The following is a 20,892-nucleotide window of genomic DNA, read 5'->3' as shown; positions in this document are numbered from 1 at the left end:
AAAAGGGAGAGAGGGTTCGATTACCTCTTTTTAGGTTAAAATAGTTGAAAGATTTATCGAGCACAACAACATTTTTTCTTTTCTCAAATTCGTTTCTAGAAACGAATAAACAAATCGGACTTATTTCAAAAAAAGTCTTCCTATAATTGTAAATAAACATAACTTTTTATTTATGTTTATAGAAACGGGCGAAATTGAATAACTTTATTAAAACGCTTTTTAGGTTTTTTCTTTATTTTTTATAACAATAAAACACAAAAATGACAAACGGAACGTTGTCAAACGATACCAACCATCTAACCACATGGCAAGATTACATGACCAGTTGGAAAGTGTCAACTTCCCTAAAATGATAAGGACAATCGATCCATTTGATCAAATGTCAACATGATATGGCTGATTCAAACAGTATGATATTGGTACTTGAAACCATGGACTAAGATTTAACCAAACAAAAAAAAAATCTAACCATCATCCACGTCTCTTGATGGCATGCAACGCAGGATCTCTGAAAATAAACAGGGTAGTAGTTGATGGTTTCAACAGATTGGATCTATTTTTTACCCCTTGAACAAAGAAATAAAGTTGTGACGTAGATCATTTATACGTGTCTAGATCCCCCTATTAGACAACTAGGAGCATTCCCATGCGTATTTGGATCCTCTTCAGCCAAGGAATGCTAGAAAAGGGCACATCATAAAAAGAGGGATAAGAGAGAGACACACGAAGGTCTCTATGTTTGTTTGCACTCAGTTGATTGATTGGTGCCTTTAGCGGCTTAGGAGTTGGTGGAATCACACCTTCAAAGTAGTTGGTAATTATTATCCCGATCATTATCAGATCTATAGAGATTATTTTTTGCCAGAATCATATTTTAGCAGGACTCAATGAAATCATCTAATCGTGACTCACTAAACCGCCAGATTAGAATAATTTTGATAGGCCTATCACTATTACCTTCATCCCTATTTGGCCGTTCAGTGAGTGGCGGTGTTACCTGAGAGCTGTTACCTGAGCCCGGTCTCATTCATGGTCTGCAGTCTTTTCGCACTTATTGGTCCCATGGTTCAACCCATTTCCTCGAGGCATTCAAAACTACAACTTTCACACACACCCCCATCTCTCTGTGAGAGAGAGAAAGAGAGAGAGGCGTAACATTGGAAACGCAAAATGATGGAATAACAAAATCTTATTCCATCGTATTTCACCAAACGCAGTTTACAACTAAAATGTATATGACATTTAATTTTTTATTTCAAGTTTCAACTCATTTATTTAAGTTGTTACAAATTGATACCCTTAATCTTCTCCATCCTCTGGGTTTCTTTGCACTCCTCCACATGGCAACTATACAAATACGATCGAGAACACTATTAGATAGGCCTTGAAGGATGACGATCTACGATCTTTCGATATGAAATCTAATGGTTGTCGGACGCCTAGAAGCTATAGCATCATACAGTGTAGCTACATCATAGTGTCTTGACTCCTCCCGTAACGTTTACCGACAATAAACCGTTTCGGAAACGTAATTACTGCTAACCCGCGTTCTTCTTAATTGTTTAATCACACCATCTGCAAGTGCTTTATTATGGTTTCCCTTCGATGTCCCCTTCTTGAGGTCTTGTCCTTTTTAGCCTTTTCTACTGTTCTCAACTTTCACTACTCACTTCAATCCCAAATCTGAATCGAGTCCCAAAGTTGCTTCCACAGTTTCTACTTTCTTCTCCTCTCCTTACTCTCTCAATCGTAGAAGCAGAACCGAAATGGGTTCTGTTTCTCTGAAGATTGGGGATGGGACTGCCAGATTCAGAAGAGCTTCTTTGTGTTCTTCAGCTCTCAATCTTATTATGCTATTCTCTGTCCTCACCACCAATCTTTTCGCTCTCTACGCCTTCACGTCGTCCCCGATAAACAAACCCCTCCACCATACTCACAAGAACATCTCTCTCATCTCCGAACATGTGTCTCTTATCCTCAGAGAGATCGAGTCGTCTCAGAAGAAGCTTGCCCGGATGGAGAAAGAGCTCCTCGGCTACCAGAACATAGATGTTTCAAGACCCAATGTCGCCGCTGAGCTGAAGCTATTCCTACAACACCACCCACTTCCCCTAGGCAAAGATTCCAGGAGTGGGATCACTGAAATGGTGTCATCCGTCGGCCATTCCTGGAGAAATCCGCGGAACTCTTGTCTCAATACATGAATTACAAGGTTGGTGGAGCTTGTCCTGATGATTCGAGCCTTGCCCAGAAGTTGATTTTGAGGGGTTGTGAGCCATTGCCTAGGAGGCGGTGTTTTGCCAAGTCTATCCCTAAGGTAGGTCTCCTCCCATTTCCACTGTCTCTTTGGAAACCTGTTAGTGACAAGATTGTCAGTTGGAGTGGATTGGGTTGCAAGAGTTTTGACTGCTTGAACGCTAAGAAAGTTGGTAGAGGTTGTGTAGGTTGCTTTGATTTGGTTAATGGAACTGAAAAACATAGGTTTATTAAGGCCAGAAGTAAGAATGATTTTCTTGTTGACGACGTCTTGGCGCTGGGGAATGGGGGAATCAGAATAGGGCTAGATCTCGGAGGTGGGTCTGGAAGCTTTGCGGCGAGGTTAGCTGAGAGGAAAGTGACAGTGGTGACAACCGTTTTGGATGTGGACGCCCCATTCAACGAATTCATAGCTGCAAGAGGGCTTTTCCCTCTGCTTTCAAGTCTGGATCAGAGGTTCCCATTTCATGACAATGTCTTTGATCTGGTTCACGCAGCGAATGCGTTGGGCGATGGGGGTCATCCGGAGAAAATGGAGTTCCTATGTTTGATATGATCGGATTTTGCGGGCTGGAGGCTTGTTTTGGTTGGACAATTTCTACTGTTCAGATGAGGAGCGGAAGAGAACCCTGATGAGATTGATTGAGAGATTTGGGTACAAGAAGTTGAAATGGATTGTGGGGGAGAAGGTTGATGCTTCCGGGACTGGGAAGTCTCTGGTTTACTTGTCTGCAATTCTACAGAAACCAGTAAGAGTATGATGACCAAGAGTTTATGTTTTACAAGATGTGGCCAGAGGTATGGATGCTGATGCAGTTTCTATTTCTGTTCACACAGAATTTGTGTCAATTAATTGCCTTCAAATCTGCTTGAAATTTATTTTCTATATGAAATAAGTGAAGCCTTTGTTGTTTCTTTTCCTGACTGTGAAGTGGCAGTGGAGGAAAGATAACCTGTAATTTAAGATCTGTTGGCAGGTCTACTTCTTTGGGTAGGGCAATGGGATGGTGTTGTGTCAATTCTATTACAGTAGCAAGATGAATAGGTGTTAGAGATAACTTTTCCTGGAGTGAAGACTTTCCCTGAGACAATTATGCCTATCAACTATCAAGTTTCATGGTCCTATGCTGCAAGAAGAAAGAGTAAAATTGTTTATTTGAAACATGAAATACTGGCAATGAGATCAAGTGTGACGAAACAATGGCTTTTTGAATCAACGAAGGTCTGAACTACATTAATTTATTCCAATAGATTTAGAAGTTGATGAATTGTACCCAGTAGCTTATGAGATGTGAATTTGGAATTGGATTCTAAACTTTGCTTGGTAATGCTTCATTCAGTTTCATTTTTGGAAATAGCTGGCAATGTTTGTATTTATTTTTCAGCTTTTTCGTTCAAACAAGAATCTTCTTGGTAATTAATGGGTTGGAAGTTCTTCTAGGTTGATCTGCCCTTGGATCTGAATATCTCTATGTCCAACCATTTTATGTTTTCTTATTACTGTTTTACATGCTTATTCTCCCATTAGGTTCCCACCTTTTATTCGGCATGTATTATTTCATCTCTGATGTTGTGGATGTGTTTGATCTTATAGTGAAAGATGAGGCATAGAAGAAGATTAAGAAACCATGCTTCCTGTATCATGCAGGCATCAGTTTTTATAGTTCTTTCGACATTTCTTAATCCAGGAAGAAATTATATGCTTCCTGAAGACCTTACCTTGATTTTTCACTAATACTCAGTAAGTGTTTATTGAAGAATCTAGTTCATATCATGCATCTGCCCTGTCAATCTGACTGCAGATCTGCACTGTGAATCTGACTGCAGGTCCGGTTCCTTACTATTTTTTTTTGGTGTAGCGGGTCCTTACTATTTAAGTTTATGGATGTGAAAGCTAGCTTTTCCTTGAGATTGATTTGCAAATTTTGCAAATGTTTCACTGCCTGTACTTTTTATGATCATCCACATTGTTCTAGTCACAGAGGGGCTGCCTTTTGAATGTAATGTGACAAGGTTATATAGTTAAGAATATCATTCTTCACCATGCCCTTAAACACACAGGCATCAGCAGTTAAGCATGCTGATGGTTTCAATAGAGTGGAAATGTGATGACTTGCCTTGACAGATGATGGAAGGGAATTTGATCTCGCTTGTTCGTGTCGGTGACTAGTTCTGAGTGAGTGTAAAATCAAATCTGTTCTTCACCCTACCGATAGCTGTGGATGAGAAACTTTAGAAGAATAATTTGAATATTGTTCTGTACTATTTAAGGATCAAGATTGCTGCATTTTGTCATTTATATTTGGTCTAATGACACTGTGATACTGGGTATGTAATTCCTTGAATTCTAAGATCTTGTGATTCTCCAAAGAATTTGATGGAAACCAGGTCTTTAAATTTTAATGTATTGTTCCTCTGCCTCACAATATATCTCCAGCATCATCAGAAAATTAGTTAAACCTCCATTTCTCTCTTCTGATCCTTACAACTCTTATCTTCTCTCCTTCAATCCGACTGCAATACTAAACATAAGGAGGGAAAGGGTCACCAATTCTCTCTCTCTCTCTCTCTCTCTCTCTCTCTCTCTCTCTCTCTCTCTCTCCTTCCAACTCTTTTTCTTTCCAAACATGATCAAAGAAATCCCTACATTTATTACCTTAAAATTTCTGTCAATCTTGCCCGCCACTCATTTCTTCCATTGCTATCATTTCCTCAACACTTTCGAGAACTATTTATCAAAAAAGTTCCTTTCTAAGTCTCCTGTGACCCTCTTTCCTTAACCAAAAAAGGAGCACTGGCACGGGGATTATTAACAAATGTAATTCATTCATTAGTACCCCACCCCTGAAATAATAAAAAAATTACGCAAGCTTCGCTTATGAAGGAAATGGAAAAATAAAATTTCTGACATAAAAAGAAACTTTTACAATCATATATTCGGCAAGGTTGCCTACGTCCCCGGTGAGATGAGCTCTTCCTCACACCTCTCCGTATTGCTTGCATTACAGAGAAAGAAACCCTTGCTACACTAATATGAACCTCATTGAAGGGGTGATTGAGTCACGGAAATATTTTTTGAGGAAGTGGCTGAGTGTAATGGATTTTGCTCTTAAATCTCAGTAGGATATCTGTCCTTTGAGCAAGAACAGGTTTTTCCTGCTGTTCTAGGACCTCCAATTAAGTATAGAGAAGACAGAAAGCTTCGTCAAGCTTCATTAAGGAGAGGAATGACAGAAATTCTAAATATTTTCTTCCAACGATTTTCAGAAAGAATCAAATTGACATAAAATGTCTTGCCATTTTAAGGTCCTCTGCACTGCAGGTTGCGATACCGACCGCCCAATCTTTCACAGGTTTTTGAGTTGACCAATGTTGTCATGGTTTATCATTAACCAAATCATCCAATGCAAATACAGCTTCCAATATATTCAATATATTCCAACTCTAAGCAAAAAGATGAGACTTGGTATTATAATTTAGTTCTCCCCAGCTCGTAGCCTATCCATTGCAAAGCTTGGTCATGCTATTGAAAAAGAAAGGAGGCAAATGAGAAAAAAAAGGGGGGGGGAAGGTCACTACCACCAAACTGGCCCGTGCCATGTGGTGATGAGAAAACATTATCTACTTTTCACGCACCTTCAATACAAATCCAATTTTAAGTTGATCTCTAACCAGATGAGCACGATTACATGAGGACTGATTCTTCAAGAATCAGGCAGAGCCATTCCATGCATGGTCGCATCTGACACAGGATCCTTTGTCCCCTCGATTACAGTGTTGCTGAGAATTTGCATCCCCTCTTCACTCATCTGCTGAACTTCAGATGGCGATAACACAACTCACAAATTCCCTGCACATGTATGTAAGATTGTTCTGTAAGACAAACATCGTCAAGCAATCCCTCAAGTCCAAACATACATGCAATTGCAGTCCATAGTTCCTTATTAAACCTTGCAACATCAATAGACCTCCCAACAGAACCTAGTTTCTGGACCTGTGAAATCAAAATTGCTTCAAAATGTCAAAGGGTGTCAATGAAAATTTTCTTCAATGAGAGGGCAACAATAACACCTTAAACAGGCAACTGTGCTGCACAGATGGCAGGCATCCATGGTAATTGATCCCAACTGTCTTGGAGACCAGTTAGAGAAAAAAACCAATCAGATGATGCTTACCCTCCAATACATCACATTTCTGATAAAAAATGATAATATTACATTTTTTCTGTGATAAAAAATACTACTGTGAAGGCTGAGAATCCATCCCGTTATGCATCTTTATTAAAATTTACATATATTTACTTTTATCAGCATATCAAATCTTGATAAATCTCACATCCCACCAGATGAGTCATGCCATCCTCAAAGTTCATCAAACAATATATCTAAACCTTTTCTATGGTTGACACAGGTATGGCATGAGATTTAATGAAGCTCCAACAAGATGAAACCTTTAAAAGTTTCCTCTTGAAATTACTCACACCCAATGAATGTCTTCAAGAGATGTATGAACTCATACCTTTGTATATGTTCGCAGGGGTTGAGATACTTGTTGCCATGAGGTTTTCTGTAAGAGACTATTCTCGTCAAAATCAACATTGCTTGAAGATGTTCCCCCAGAGTTGTCAGGGAACTCTTGGAAAGAGAAGCCCTGAGACTCAGCCAGGCTTGCTGAGGTTATCTGAGACTGAACATCTTGGCTTGAAGTGAAGTTCCCAACCAAGCAGTCAGAAGGAGTCTGGAAAGCAGCATCACTCAAGGTACCAAACCCCTTCAAGACCACACTTGTCACAGAAGGATCAACCACAGTGCTTTCACCATTGCTTACATCCAAATGAAGACCACTGTATATTTCACTCTGGTTATTACTTTCCTCAGACAGATCTCTCAATCCACATGAATTGGATACACAAGGAACAGCGGTTGAATCTTCTTATGGCATGAAGCAAGTTGAGCTCTTGAGGTAGAAACTTTAGGTGATTCATCTGAGGGCTCCACATCTCCTGACTCAATGGAGGCAGACTTGGGTTAACTGCTTCTGAGCAAATTAATGACGTATCTTGCTTAGCCCCTGACAAGGGTCCTAGTGATTTCAGGTTCCCAGCAAGTGATTGGAGATTAAAAGATTGCAACATCCAATCATCAGCATCCAAGTACTGTGATGAGAGGTTACTAGGGTATGGAAGCAAGCCATTTTGGTTGTTCACATCCAACTGAAGTGCATCAATTTGAAGTGGGAAGCCAGTATTTGGACACTGCTGATGAGGAAAGCACAGACCTGTCTGAAACTGCAACGCCCCCTGGTTCAAGAATAATAATTCATTTACAAGGTTCGGAGGATTCAAGGAGCCCCCACTCATTTTGTCTTCACTGCAGTTTCCAAAGGAAGGCAATTGGCTGAGCTGGTCTGTCGCAGGGACAGGTGCTGTTTCCAGTATCCCAACATTTGTTTGTGTTGCCAATTGCTTTTCAAATTTATTTGGAGGTTGCATATTTTCACGTATAAATGCTTGTAATGCTGAATTTGCATCTACAGTGCATGGGGGGTCTAGGCAGTGAGAAGGATTCTGATTTTGCACCAGACTCCGGTCTGAATGAGGAAGTTGAGGTTTCCGTTGGATTGATGTCTGTTTCAGTGGTTCTGCTTCAGGTACTGGAGCTGCCTTAGTTACACAAGTTGACATGGCAGAAGACAAGGAGCTAACTGGACTAATACTTTGGGGTCTGAGAAGCATATTCATCAGCTGTTCTGAACCAGACATTGGACATCGGACATCTCCAATTACATTTCCTGGCATCCTCGAAAATGGCATTTTCATTAGATTCCCCCATTCCATTTCTGCCCCTGTTAACACAGTAACTCGATTATCTTAGAATCCAGTTCGCCCACAAGCAGAATATAATGATGGACTTACCCAAATATCTAGTATGTAAAGGTCGTTTGAGACCAGTGGTAAGTGATGGAAAAATGAAAAGACTTTCAGAGGTCTCAATATCCCATAAGCTAACCCGGTTTGGCATTTCTCCGCATCCAGCTTCATCCCATTCGACCTGATCATGGGACAAAATGCACCAGTCAAGCAACCAATACAACCAAAATCTTTTCAGATTTATTGATCTCAAACCTGAACTTTAATTGAAAGGAATAGAACTAAATTCACTACCTGAAGATTTCTCCATTTTGAACCAGGCCACCTCAGGGGGTCCAAATCACTGACACCAACAACTGTGCCCATGTATCTGAATAAAATAGAGAATTTGTTAATCCTTGTAATCATGAATTCAGAGAAATTGGTATGTATGCAGCATCACAGAATTAATATCCCAGTACTGTCCGAAAACAAGATACTGCAGGCTGCAGTTCCCTCAGAACTGTATCAACAACTCTATATCATGGTAATTTGCAGCTGTTTTATGATTTGGTACAAGGCAGTGTGGAACAAACCTAGCTACAATTTATAGAAAAATCTTCTAAAATTGGTGATTCAGAAGGTTACCTGCGCTTACCCGAATCTTCTGTCTCAAACATCATTCCGAATCTCATGCCAACTGAAACCTTGCTACCATATACAGATTTTTGGTACTTGGCCAAAGGAATGACAAACTGTGAAGGGCATGCCCTATGCGGACAAATGAAAAATATCATCTAAATATACAAGGCCCAAATGTTCTCTTGACAAGGATCACAAATATTCTGAATGGCATACACTGAATGACGAAACATCATACCATACCTAGGGTTGTAGAAAATAGTAAAGGGACTTCGATTAGCGGCAGCATGGGCTGCCGCTGCTAGGACTCCAATGTGCATGCTATCAGCCGAAAGCACTGATGATGGCATTGCAGTTTGCTGACGGTTTGCACGTCTCACACCCAGCAATAAATGTGACTTCTCATCCCTACAACAAGAAGGAATATGCTGTAGTGAGACGATGAAGAAAACTCAGCATATGATTTTAGGTCATCAATGTACTTGATTGAATTTTATCAACATCCAAAAATATATCCATGTAGAACTAATGAGGCTGGATGACATGAAACACCACAGATAAAACAGTATATCAAGCTTAAAATATATTCATTCACTCACCAATGCATATGGGCATGGGGGTAGAAAGTTATAAACAGAAAGAACACTTTACATTGCCCAAATACTGTCATGAATAAATATTATATTCCAATGCTATTTTAGGAGTGATTTCTGTACCGCTAGTTCTCTAATAGAGGGGCTCAATAAACCCCCTCCTCCCCACACCCCCCACCCCAAAAAAAAAATCATTTCTAAGTTGAAAACAAGCAAGCCGCAACTGGCAGTGAAACTTTCAAGCATCATTTTTAGAAAGCTGAAAATGATGACTAGCAAAACCATGAAGTAAGCGCTCAATCTGAGTATACACACCAAAGCATCAAAAAGTCTTTTCATAAATTTTCCTACTTTAATGTCACGATCCATCGATCCAATGGATTACGGAAAGTAGAAATGTTTCCCCCCCCCCAAAAAAAAAAAAGAAGAAAAAACTTACCTTATAAATAGAACAGCATCACCTGCTTTAAGCCTTTTAGCACCCACAAATAAACTCCAACCGGTAGTAAGAAGATGTCGCTTTGGCTGCCCTACATTACAAAAGAAGCTGAAAGTGTAAAAGGGTTGAATGACTGCAACTTTAGAATGTGAACTGATGAGTAAATAGCTGTGGGTCAATGGCAAAAGACAAATTATGCACTTAAGTCTTCTCATAGATGAAGAATTATAATCTTCCCGAAAAATAAATAGGACAAGAATTACTTAATGGATATCCCAAGCACGCTTACCACGGTATATGTGACGAAACGTCCACGTATTATCATGCAAATCTCGAACAACAAGCTCCTGAGTTGGAGGTTGCATTGAATAGTCCTGAAACAGATAAAATAATAATAAAATTTAGTTTTGATCTAACTCAATCTTAGTTAGAATTATTAGAGTTTTTTATTCAGCATAGTAGAACCCTCACCAATGGTGGGAAGAGCTTTTCTGCAGCTCTGCGAGGAACTGAGAAGCCCCCATGTGTGCTTGTATCGCTGGCAGTCAGAGTCTTGCAGAAGAACTCAGTGGGATGCTTGCTTGGTTTTAATCCGAAATCGGGAATAGGGAAAGCATCTTTTTCCTGAGCAATTAAGAATAGCATCAAAAAATTTAACCATTTATATGGCCCTCACATTTGAGGAACATTTTGTTGATTCATCCAGATGTAAACAATACAAAATGTAGCATATCAGGAAAGAAATTTCCATTCTGAATGAAAAATAAACTGGCTTACAGAGTCCACAGGCTGAAGACTCATTTGTGCATATATCTCATCAGTATCTTTGTCTGCCTGGAAATCCGATAATGTTAAGCAGGCCATAAATGAGATATCTTCAGAAACATGCAATAAGACCAATAAATGAAAATGTAAAACAAAATAATTCAAGAAAAGAATGGGAGACATGTAAGGTATCATAAAGCATACATGTAGTGTGACATTGTGAACGTGGCATAGCAACTGGGATTGAAGATTTGGGTAGTTTGGGATATGTGAGCTAACTGTTCTTTTAGTTGATACTGCCACCTGTAGGGCAAAATGAAAATCTCCAGTTATGTAGACAAAGAAAGAAAAGAGCAAGACGTCGTAAAAATTTTGGGATGTAAACACAATATAAAATATCAAAACTGCCACCCAAAAAAAGTATATAATACAAGATAATACATCTCATTAACAGAAGTCAAGATATTATACTGTCACCAGTGGTACCCAACATCCCTTATGTATGATTGTACCGAGAGGGATCAAGAAATTAGACAGTCCACCTCCAATGGCATGCATGAGTTCAGAAGAGTCAGAGAAATGAGGCACAATGCCAAGAAACTATAAAGAAACAAAAATGATGAAAGGGTAGTTGTTTAGTCCTACTTCAACTTTCATATGAAGGGCATGCATGTTTGTCACTTTCTAGATGCATCCACGTGTGTTACATGTTGAAACCACTGGAGAAATCACAATTTTGTATCTTTAGAAAAGAAGAAAAAGACTGAGAGAGATCAGGAATGAGCAATCAGCTGCAAAGAAAAGCATACTTATATGCACTGCTGTTGTACAAAGGTGATTGATTACCAGAAAAATATAGATATTAAAGAGACAAAGGTGTCACTGTAGGCTGAATTTTGAAGTTTGCCAAATAAAACACTTGATATCCTTGTTGAAAACTGGCACACCCATATGTCTTTTTGACTCGCGTACAAAATGAAGTCATCTCCCTTCGATCATATGTTCAAACTTCATATTGGCATATTTGTTCTCCCTCCTTGTTGACTCTTCAATAGAAATAGCTGTGCTACTCTATCAGCAATCTTTTTTCATCATATAATCTCCATTGACTGATGTTCCAACACCACACTCTACATGAATTGTCGACAGAGATAACCCTCATTTAAGGCATCAAAAAGCGGGATCTACTTATTGAAAAACTGAAGCAGAATTACTAGATGAGCTCAAGGGTAAGTCATAAGGAAAATTATCAACAACAATCAAGTTTGTAATGTCACATGTCAATACTTAAATATCTTATTGAATCTTCTATATTACAATAACTTAAGATATGCATGAATAGCATCAGTCAGAAATTTGAGAACAATCAGTTAAGGACAAGGAAACAGTGTAATCAGCTGTCAACTAGCAGATTTGAATCCTATTGACATCCGTACAATGTATTTGAATAACCCCCTACTGATTGCCCAATGACTGAATAGTTTGTTCCAGATTGCTAACCAATTAAGAGGAGAGAGAGAGAGAGTTTTTGACTTGCTATAAGCTATTGAAGCAGACGAAGAGACTCGGTTGACATGGTTCTAACATACTTATTGAATAATCAATTCTAACATAAGCATCATGGATGGGCACAAACAAATGAGTGTCTTTTAGAACATGAATCATATAATGGAGTTCTGAATAAGAAAGGAAATCTAGATAGAATTAATATTTGTGGCAACATTATCCTTATTCATTTATTTATCTATTTAAAAAAAAAAATTGGGGGGGGGGGGTTGAACCTCATTCAAACATGCTCATGTGTAGTATTTGAATCCAAAAAACTAGCAAATATAACAAGGAATAACCGTATAAATGGCATTGTTGAACATAACTTCCTCAAATAGCCTGAAGCATTATATGCTGTTACTTTACTTTTCATATACTAATCACACTGCTCTAGCTCCATAGAATTATAAATCAGAGAGTACAATACAGTAAAGTTTTCCCCTATTGTTAAAGAACACCAATCCAGATGTTCCAAGTCAAGCTACTTGTCACATTAAACACTGAGATACCAAAAGAACAAAAGTTCATATATAGAATATATCAGCAAGTAGCTATCGATTCCTTCCACATCCCACCTTTCCCTTTCTCCTTCCCCTGTCAATGAAATACAGCTTTGTTCCTATTACTATATAGTTGAAGAAGAGAACGGAAAAGACTGCAACTGTTATGCGCACCCCCTCTTACCCTGCGCACTCTGTTTATGGCGAATCAGTTGCAGCTTTAGACTGGGAGGAAGAGAGAAAAAGGTAGAGAAGAAGAAAACACGAAAACGGGTACTGGTCCTACTGGAATCTCAGCTAGAGAGAGAGAGAGAGAGAGAGATTCCTCTTCTCTGGTCTGGTGCTTCTGTCCGATCTTCTACTGGTCCTCTACTCCTCTGCTCTACTCACTCACTCACAGTCTCAGTAATGGCAGTTTCTCTCTCTTCTCCTTCTTCCTCTCTCTCTCTCTCTCTGGTTCGTATTCGGCCGCTTTTACGTATGAAATTTGACCGTTCGTCACGCGTATGGTTCACGACAAAACAAATGTGAGATTGCACGCTAACGTTAAAAATTAATAAAAAATTTTAAAAAGAGACACATGTCAGAGGATGGAAAACTGATCCTACCTGAAGACCTGACGACATTAGAGGATTTAGTGATTAGGAGTTAATAAATTATTACTAATTAAAGAATTAAACTATAAAAAGGATGAGGATGCGGAGAAGATAGATGCGTGTTTTTTCCTTCTCCTAATTGGATAATGCATAATGCATAATGCATGCTTTAATTAACAATAAGTTAATGCCTCTCCTTAATCTCTTATGATGTGTACATGACGATTATGATGAGAATCACTGCAGTGTTTCATTACCTACTATATTATGTTACTGCAAGAATGACTTGGATGTGGGAATTAGGGATGTAAATGGATTGAACATGGATCGAATTCTATTGGATGTGATTGGATTCAAATATTTCTTGATCAGATATATATGCAGATTGAATTCGGATTTTCAACCATCAATGAATTGGTATTTATAAAGAAAGAACGACCTTTTTGATGAATGGGAGATCCTATAAAATAACAAGTGTTTAGTAAACAAATCAATGTCTTATCTGAATCTAGATTAGCAATTCCATTTCTGAAACCACTGATACAGACTTTGAAATGGTGAACAACTACCTAATGATTGTTTAGCAAAAAAAAATCTACCCAATCAATGACAGGTTAGTGTGAGCTTATCCATGAGGTAATGCACTATTCGAATAGAAATCTATTTTCTGAAAAATCCTGACTTTCGTACTTTGATGGATCATCCGAGATCCTTTCGATGACCTTCAATGACCTATGTACTCTCTTACTTTTGTAATCCAAGCCTTTCTCTCTAATGAATATAATTTGTTCTTATTTTTTATTTTTTTCAGTTATCTTAGTTCTTGTCCTCATTCTCTAAAATCGGTCTAAATCTCAAAAACCCTCAAAATCATTAAATAATTATTTAATTAAATCAGATATTTATATTATGAATAATTCCGATTTTAATTCGAATGCACAAATATGGATGCAAATTCGAATTTTAAATTATGCCTGTCCATTTACATCTCTAAATAGATTAATTGTTGAGAGATGGAGTGTCTAAAGAAGTGGGATGCATCGGGTGTAACATTAAAAATGGTGGGCCATCAACGGGAACCGTATGATTAAAATATAGAGAATTAGGGTTTAGAACGTAGGATGGGGTGATAATGGAGTTATAGGCTATAGGCGCTGGTGGTGGAAGTAGACGCTGTTATCAACTCCCGATGTGTTGGGAATCAAAACCCTTCCTAGGGCCCCACGCGCCCAGAGCGGCAGTGAGCACCGACCGAAAGTCAAGTAATTATTGTATTGGATTAACAGTTTTTAATGATCAGAAACTATAACTAATCTCTAAAAGTAGTGTGGGACAGTGGGAGTATTGATTAGCTTTGTGTTCCTGCTTCCAATACCGTCCATGCAATCCACGTGGCGTACATGCAGTTCGATATCTTGCACACACCGTACATTTCTAACTCTTTGTTGACCTTTATTGGTCTGCGTATGTGAGGGACTGTGGGACCAACCCCAACCCCAACGGCTGTGGATGTGGGGTCATGAATAAAAGTGTCCTTTCTTTTCTGAATGGGTAGGTCCCACATTCACTGTGGACGCGGACTCGACCATCTCCCTTCCTTCCTGGTAAATATCAAAGGAAACTGTTCCATCTTCCTTAGGTACCTCCTTTTGGAAGATTTTTTTTTTATATATTTTTTTTAATGAAAAATGATACTTCTTGATACTCAGCATAGTCCAAGCTTAAAGCTTAAACCCCATATGACAAGCAGTCAACGAACAATAGTGGGATATGTCGATTTGAATTCACACCGATTCGAGCGATTATAGGGCAATAGCTTATTTTTCACTGGGCCTATCAAAACCATTGATTTTAGGATATTTACTCACTACTTAATATGGTTTGAAGAATCGGATCAGAATTGGTTTTGATCGATCTCAATTCTTGATCAATATTGTATTGATGAATTAGTATAAACAAAATGTATAATAGTTAAAAATAAATAAATAATTAAATAATTGATAGGAAGGGTATTGTGTCAGATCTTGATCGATATGGATCTGTATCAACCTTGACCAATCACATTCTAATACCGAGTTCTTCAACCATGGTACTCAGTGTTCATTGCTAGATATTATAAGAGGAGGTCATCAAAGCCATCATAAAAAAAATTAGAACCCTGTAGAGGGTGTTTTTCCGTTTCTAAACACATTAAAAACGGGAAAACACATTTTTGAAACAAAATCAAATGGGCCCTAAAATCTAGTTATGAGGTCAATTTTTCTATCAAACTCGAAATCGAGATGTTTTGAATCTCATTACGAAATTTCAACACTAGGTTTCGATCTTCGATTGAAATTTAGAGTTGAAAGGTGGGTTTCAATTATAGGTTTTATTTTGATTAGATCCAAAGTTGATGACAACTTAGAGATTTCAATCAGTTTCAACTGAGATTTAGTTCCATGATTTTACTTAGGGCCAGTTTGATAACATTGCGTTTCTACCTTTTTTGCGTTTGGCGAAACAAGTCTCACTCGTTTTGCCATCTCTTGAAACAGCAAATTGAAGGAAAAAAAGACCCCAACCCCGTTTCACTGCAATACGGTGTGCAAAGAAGATGTATCATGACCGAAGAAACGTTATCAAACTTCTTACCCCCTCAACATTGAAGCCATCAGCTGTGGCCTGTGGGTGTTTGATGTATCAAATAGTGGGTGATGGAATATGCACACATCTAGACCTCTCCGATGGAGAAAACAGTGGCACAGTAGAGAGAGAGAAGCAATGAAAAGATAATGATGATTAGGGTTGTTATTACATTCCATGTATGTGTATAAACCAAAAGTCTTTAATGGCAGAGAGAGAGAGAGAGAGAGAGGTTGGAATTATTCCTCGACGATCATCACTCTCGTTTGCTCTCTAATGGAGGAGGGAGGAAGGGAGGGTCCAATAAGTTACATCATATTATCTTTTGTCTAAGCATATTTAGATAGGACTGAAATGTATCGTTCGGTCCAGCCGATTTTACGGTTCGGTTTAGGAATTGACACCCCTATTGACAACAATGAAGAACATCATAGCCAAGCCATATTGCTCAATAATACTTGGACACGTGTGGTATATGAATTTAGAATTGGTAGTGGATGATATTCAATTATATGTCATAAAACTTATAACGAGACAATAGATATATATATATATATATATATATGCATTAGTATTGGATACTGTAGTTATTTTGAACATTAGATGTAAGTATTAATGTAACAATTCCTTAATTTATATGGGTATAGTACCATTTTTATGGTGCCATTTATTTAAAATCTACACGTTTAAAACCTATACCATCAGTTTTCCGTTTTTTACCTCTCTTTTTTTTTACTGTTTATTTGATTGTAGCGTTCGAAAATTTTTACTGTTTAAGACCCGTACAGTCTGTTTATGTTTTTTTTCCATTCCCGTTTTTGTGAACAATGGTCACTTGCATAAGGTCCAAGCATAGACTTATAAAAGAGTCGACAACCTCATGCAGTAACTTCACTGATTATTGTAGAGTTAACTAGGGGTGCAACAGGGCTGGGTTGAGCTGGGCTCCTTAAAACCCTAGCCCAACCTCGAGTCCCTTTAATTGGGCCCAAATCCACCCTGACCCTAACTCAGGGCCGCAAAACTTCAACCCAGGCCAATTCGGGCCGGTTTGGGCCTAGCCGGGATGACCCTGATTGGCCCTAACTCTGACCCTGATTGACCCGGTTTGCTATTAAGGGCCGGGTGTACCTTGACCCTAACCCTGCAAAATATGAAATAACTAAAAAAAAAAAAAAAAAAGAGGAGATAAAAAACACAAAGTGACAAATTACTTGTCATGAGGAGAACTTCCTAAGGCAAACATTCAAACAATATAAATAACTCCAACTATTATGGTAAACAAAGAGGAGATATCCTAAGAAATTAAATAATCCAAAAAATTTCAATTATTTGTCATGATAAACAAAGAGATCAAAAAAAAAAAAAATCAAAAACAAAAGCCCAGATAATTGCATACATAAGATGATGATTAATGCTATTCACTAGATTTTCGATGGAGTAAGTTCAAAGAATTGAGATATCTATTATTTATAATTACTAGTGGAAAAACAAACAGAGGGAGAGGAGAAGAAGAGAGAGGTATACAACGAACCTGGAGGTGTCATTATCAGGGTTGTGACTGATGACGATGGCGTAATCACCTGATGCCCTAGCGATAACACCTCGATCACCAACATGATGCTCAACGTTGCAGACCACAGCACCTTCAGGGACGGAACGAAGAGGCAACACGTTCCCAACCATCAGAGTGGCCTTCTTGCCACAGTAGAGGAACTGACCCGTGTACATACCCTCAGCAGCAATGAAAAGCTCCTTCTGGTGCTTGTATCGGAAGGGATGACGGAAGGTGACTTTCGCGAGTGGGGCGCCTCGGCCTGGGTCGTGGATGATGTCGGTCACGACCCCCTTCAGATACCCATTTCGCTCTCCGAAGTCGAGACTGCGGAAGCGAGCAGGGCCCTTGCGATGGTGTGTGTGGGACTTGAAGACAGACCCTGCTCCCTTCCTTTGTGCTCGGATTACACGACCCATCGCTTACTTTACTTTGAATCTCTCGATCTGAGAAGAAAGCTTTCTGGCTCTCTCAGTCACAGGTACCGGAAAAAGGGATGGATCAAACAGAACGAAGCCCGGCTCTGTGGAGAATAAATACGCAGGGAAAGAAGCTTTAAACCCTAATCCACAACTTCCTAGACCGAGGGAACCAACAAAACCAGTTCAAGGGTTGAGTTTTAAAAAACAGAAATCCGGATCTAGTTCGGCACCGGCCCATTCCAATCCGGATTGGACCAGAATCGAAACCCCTAAACCCAAGGTTCCATACAGGATCAGTTCGATTCGATTGATCAGAGTTGGGATCGGCCCTGCCAATTCAGATCCGGTTCGATTTTTCAAACCCTGATTCCAATGGCAAGGTTAGATAGGAAATGTCGGGTCCATTTGATAACATTTCAATAAACGATTTTCTGTCATTTCTGTGTCCAGAAACAGCAGAAACATAACAAAAAGAGTTTGATAAAACTGTTTCGTTTCACTTGTTTTTAGAAATAGAAATTGAAATTTCTACCTATTTATGGTTCAAGAAACGACCCATGCGAAACAAGTATAACTTGTTTCGCCGTTTCTGGAAACGACTCGTGGCCATTCTTTCGTTGGTTACTATCTACTTCTAGAAACATGACTTATCAAACACCTTCAATTCTGTTTCTAGAAACAGAAATTTATGTTTCTGTCGTTTCTTGAAACAAAAACAGTAAAAACATTATCAAACGGGTCCGTCATCTTAAATCATTATTTTAGAAAACACGAGGGGAAGAAGAAACTACAAGGAGAGTATGAAAGATGTCTTTGGGTTCTGATTTTTGGCCAATTGCTCTCAACTGATCTGATAGGCCTAGACTGATTCGGCTCCTTTCCAATGACTTGGGCTTATGACCTACATGAGCGTCATATGGCTAAGCAATGATCTTTGAGAAAGGCGCAGAGTACGAGACGATGATAGAGGCTCGAAAAATGAGACACCAAGAACCGTTGGATCATCGCCTCACCATTTGGCATTCGCTCAAGTAGCTATGGGCAAGACCTAGACGATGGGCCCTAAGGAGAGAAGTCGGATCTCCAATGATATGGCTGAGAGGGCTTGGTCATGCATCCCAAGCCCTAGAGATGTGTCTTCAAGCCCTCCCAGCCCTTGGTGTTGGAGAGAGTTTTTTACCCTTGGATTGGCCTAGCAGGCCTATCATGCAACTGGGCCAATCAGTGCTTATTTTGAGAGGGTTAAATTGGGCTGGTGGGTAAGGCCCTCTTAGCCCATTTTGGAATTTTTTTTTTTGGATAAAAAATCTGGCGGGTAGGGCTTTCTTATCCTTTATCCGCATTGGATTGTTTTTATGGAAAATTATATGATTATCCACTTTTGGCTTTCTTTTACAAAACTATTCATAAAAATTTTCAGTTAACAAAAATGCATAAAATTAGGTTTCCTTTTACAAAACTACCCATTTAAAGTTTACGTAAACAAAAATACCTAAAATTGAGTTTGGGTTTGTATGTGGGGGATGAAGAATCACTATTTTCAAACTTTATTTTGGAAATTTTTGTTACATGAAACTTTAGGTGGATAGTTTTGTAAACTCAAACCTAATTTTAAGTATTTTTATTAACTTTTCCTTGATTTTTTTCCGCGGGTTATAACCGATAGGTATTAATATCGGTGGCCATATCACTGATACTGCATGGACCATCACAGTTCGTATCAGGTCCAAATTGTATTAAAATAAATAAATAAATGCAATATTAATCTATTGATCCATCCCTACACCTGCACTGGGGCTAATGGGAGCCAAAAAAAAAAGCACAAAAAAGTATCATCAGGGACATCAATTTATATTTCATGTGTGGGTGGGGCGGCGTGGGTTTGGGGCAGTTATTTAGTTTCCCATGTGTCTCACACAAGGCCCACACTCCTGCCACACCAACCATTTTCCCTCAGGCCTCATTTGTTCGATTGATATAAATGAGAGAACTTGTGAGAATTGATCCCACATGCGATGGTAAACTTTTAGGGTGGAAAAGTTTTGGGTTCAACAAAACAGTTCTTTCCACTGTTTAGAGGCTTGGCGAGGGGGACAAATCGGATGAGCTGGATGTGTTCCACAGACATTACCAATCAAAATGCTAACCCCAACAGACTTATTTGAGCATCATCGCAAATGGTGTTCCATTAAATATAAACTCGATTCTTATACAGCACATCACAACTATCTCAAAATTCTCAGCAAATCTCCCACTACAAAACTTCTTAAGGGGATAGATTCAAAAAATGATTGGCCTCTTCCTCTCATGAAACAAGTATCCTGAAGAGGTTCCAAGAATATATAACAAATGAAGACCTGAAAGAAAACATTTTAACTCACTAAGAAGTCTTATCAGCTTTAGCAGCTGTGGCAGCAGCTTGACCACGAAGCCGACCAGTCCTCCTTGCTGCAATGAGACCCACTTTCTGGCCAGGAGGTGCATCACGGCGAACTGTGCTCGCATGTCCAATGTGTTGGTGGTTTCCTCCTCCATGAGGATGCTCCACTGGATTCATGGCAACACCACGAACCTTTGGCCAACAGTTCCTCTTTGAATTTGTGGTATGCATTACCTGCCTTGAGCATGGGTTTCTCAGTCCTACCCCCACCAGCAACTTGCCCAATCATAGCCCTGCACCCACTTGGTACAATCTTCTTGGCACCAGAGGGAAGCTTGATCCTGCCAATAAATATAAATGCAAACCCAGAATCTCAAAAAACAACCACTTACACTTACTCTATTTATTTTAGTGGAAATATCTTAGGGATCTATGTGAATGGAAATTACATAGTCTTTCAATTACACATTGGAAACACCACTGCCAATCTTCCAAAAGTTCACAGTATATGGCATACATTTTTGGAAAACTTCCCAACAAAAATATAATAGTGCTGCAAAAAACCCATTAGTAAACGAGTCTTCAATCCAGAATGAGGCAGGAAAAGAATAGTAAGAAGCAATTGGATAATTAGAAAATTATAATACACATGCACAAGGATAGATTTGTTTTCCTCACACAAAATTCCTAAATATACATGTTTTGGTCATGTGAAATAAATAA

General features: G+C 38.9%; 2 protein-coding genes and 2 pseudogenes across 2 annotated transcripts; 1 reads left to right on the top strand and 3 right to left on the bottom strand.

Moving 5' to 3' along the window:
* The first annotated feature begins 1,595 nt into the window (after positions 1–1,595).
* Positions 1,596–4,638, top strand: LOC122084650 (annotated as a pseudogene).
* A 2,346-nt stretch (positions 4,639–6,984) lies between these two features.
* LOC122083339 (auxin response factor 5-like) lies at positions 6,985–10,843 on the bottom strand. Its single transcript, XM_042651098.1, has 10 exons — positions 10,748–10,843; positions 10,556–10,612; positions 10,250–10,402; positions 10,068–10,152; positions 9,779–9,869; positions 8,990–9,154; positions 8,753–8,875; positions 8,420–8,495; positions 8,171–8,306; positions 6,985–8,100 (listed from the first exon to the last, which is right to left on the bottom strand). The coding sequence occupies exons 2-10, from the start codon at positions 10,577–10,579 to the stop codon at positions 7,130–7,132; spliced, it is 1,824 nt and encodes a 607-aa protein (XP_042507032.1). The 5' UTR covers positions 10,580–10,612; positions 10,748–10,843; the 3' UTR covers positions 6,985–7,129.
* Positions 10,844–17,276: 6,433 nt separating this feature from the next.
* On the bottom strand, positions 17,277–17,949 carry LOC122084629 (60S ribosomal protein L8-1-like). The gene has a single exon (XM_042653031.1). It carries the CDS (start codon positions 17,784–17,786, stop codon positions 17,292–17,294), a length of 495 nt encoding a protein of 164 aa, XP_042508965.1. The 5' UTR covers positions 17,787–17,949; the 3' UTR covers positions 17,277–17,291.
* Positions 17,950–19,949: 2,000 nt separating this feature from the next.
* Positions 19,950–20,892, bottom strand: part of LOC122085117 — a 6,206-nt pseudogene continuing 5,263 nt past the window's right edge.

Source organism: Macadamia integrifolia, chromosome 7 (assembly GCF_013358625.1).
Source record: "Macadamia integrifolia cultivar HAES 741 chromosome 7, SCU_Mint_v3, whole genome shotgun sequence".
Lineage (NCBI taxonomy): Eukaryota > Viridiplantae > Streptophyta > Magnoliopsida > Proteales > Proteaceae > Macadamia > Macadamia integrifolia.
This window is presented reverse-complemented; position numbering and strand designations above follow the sequence as displayed.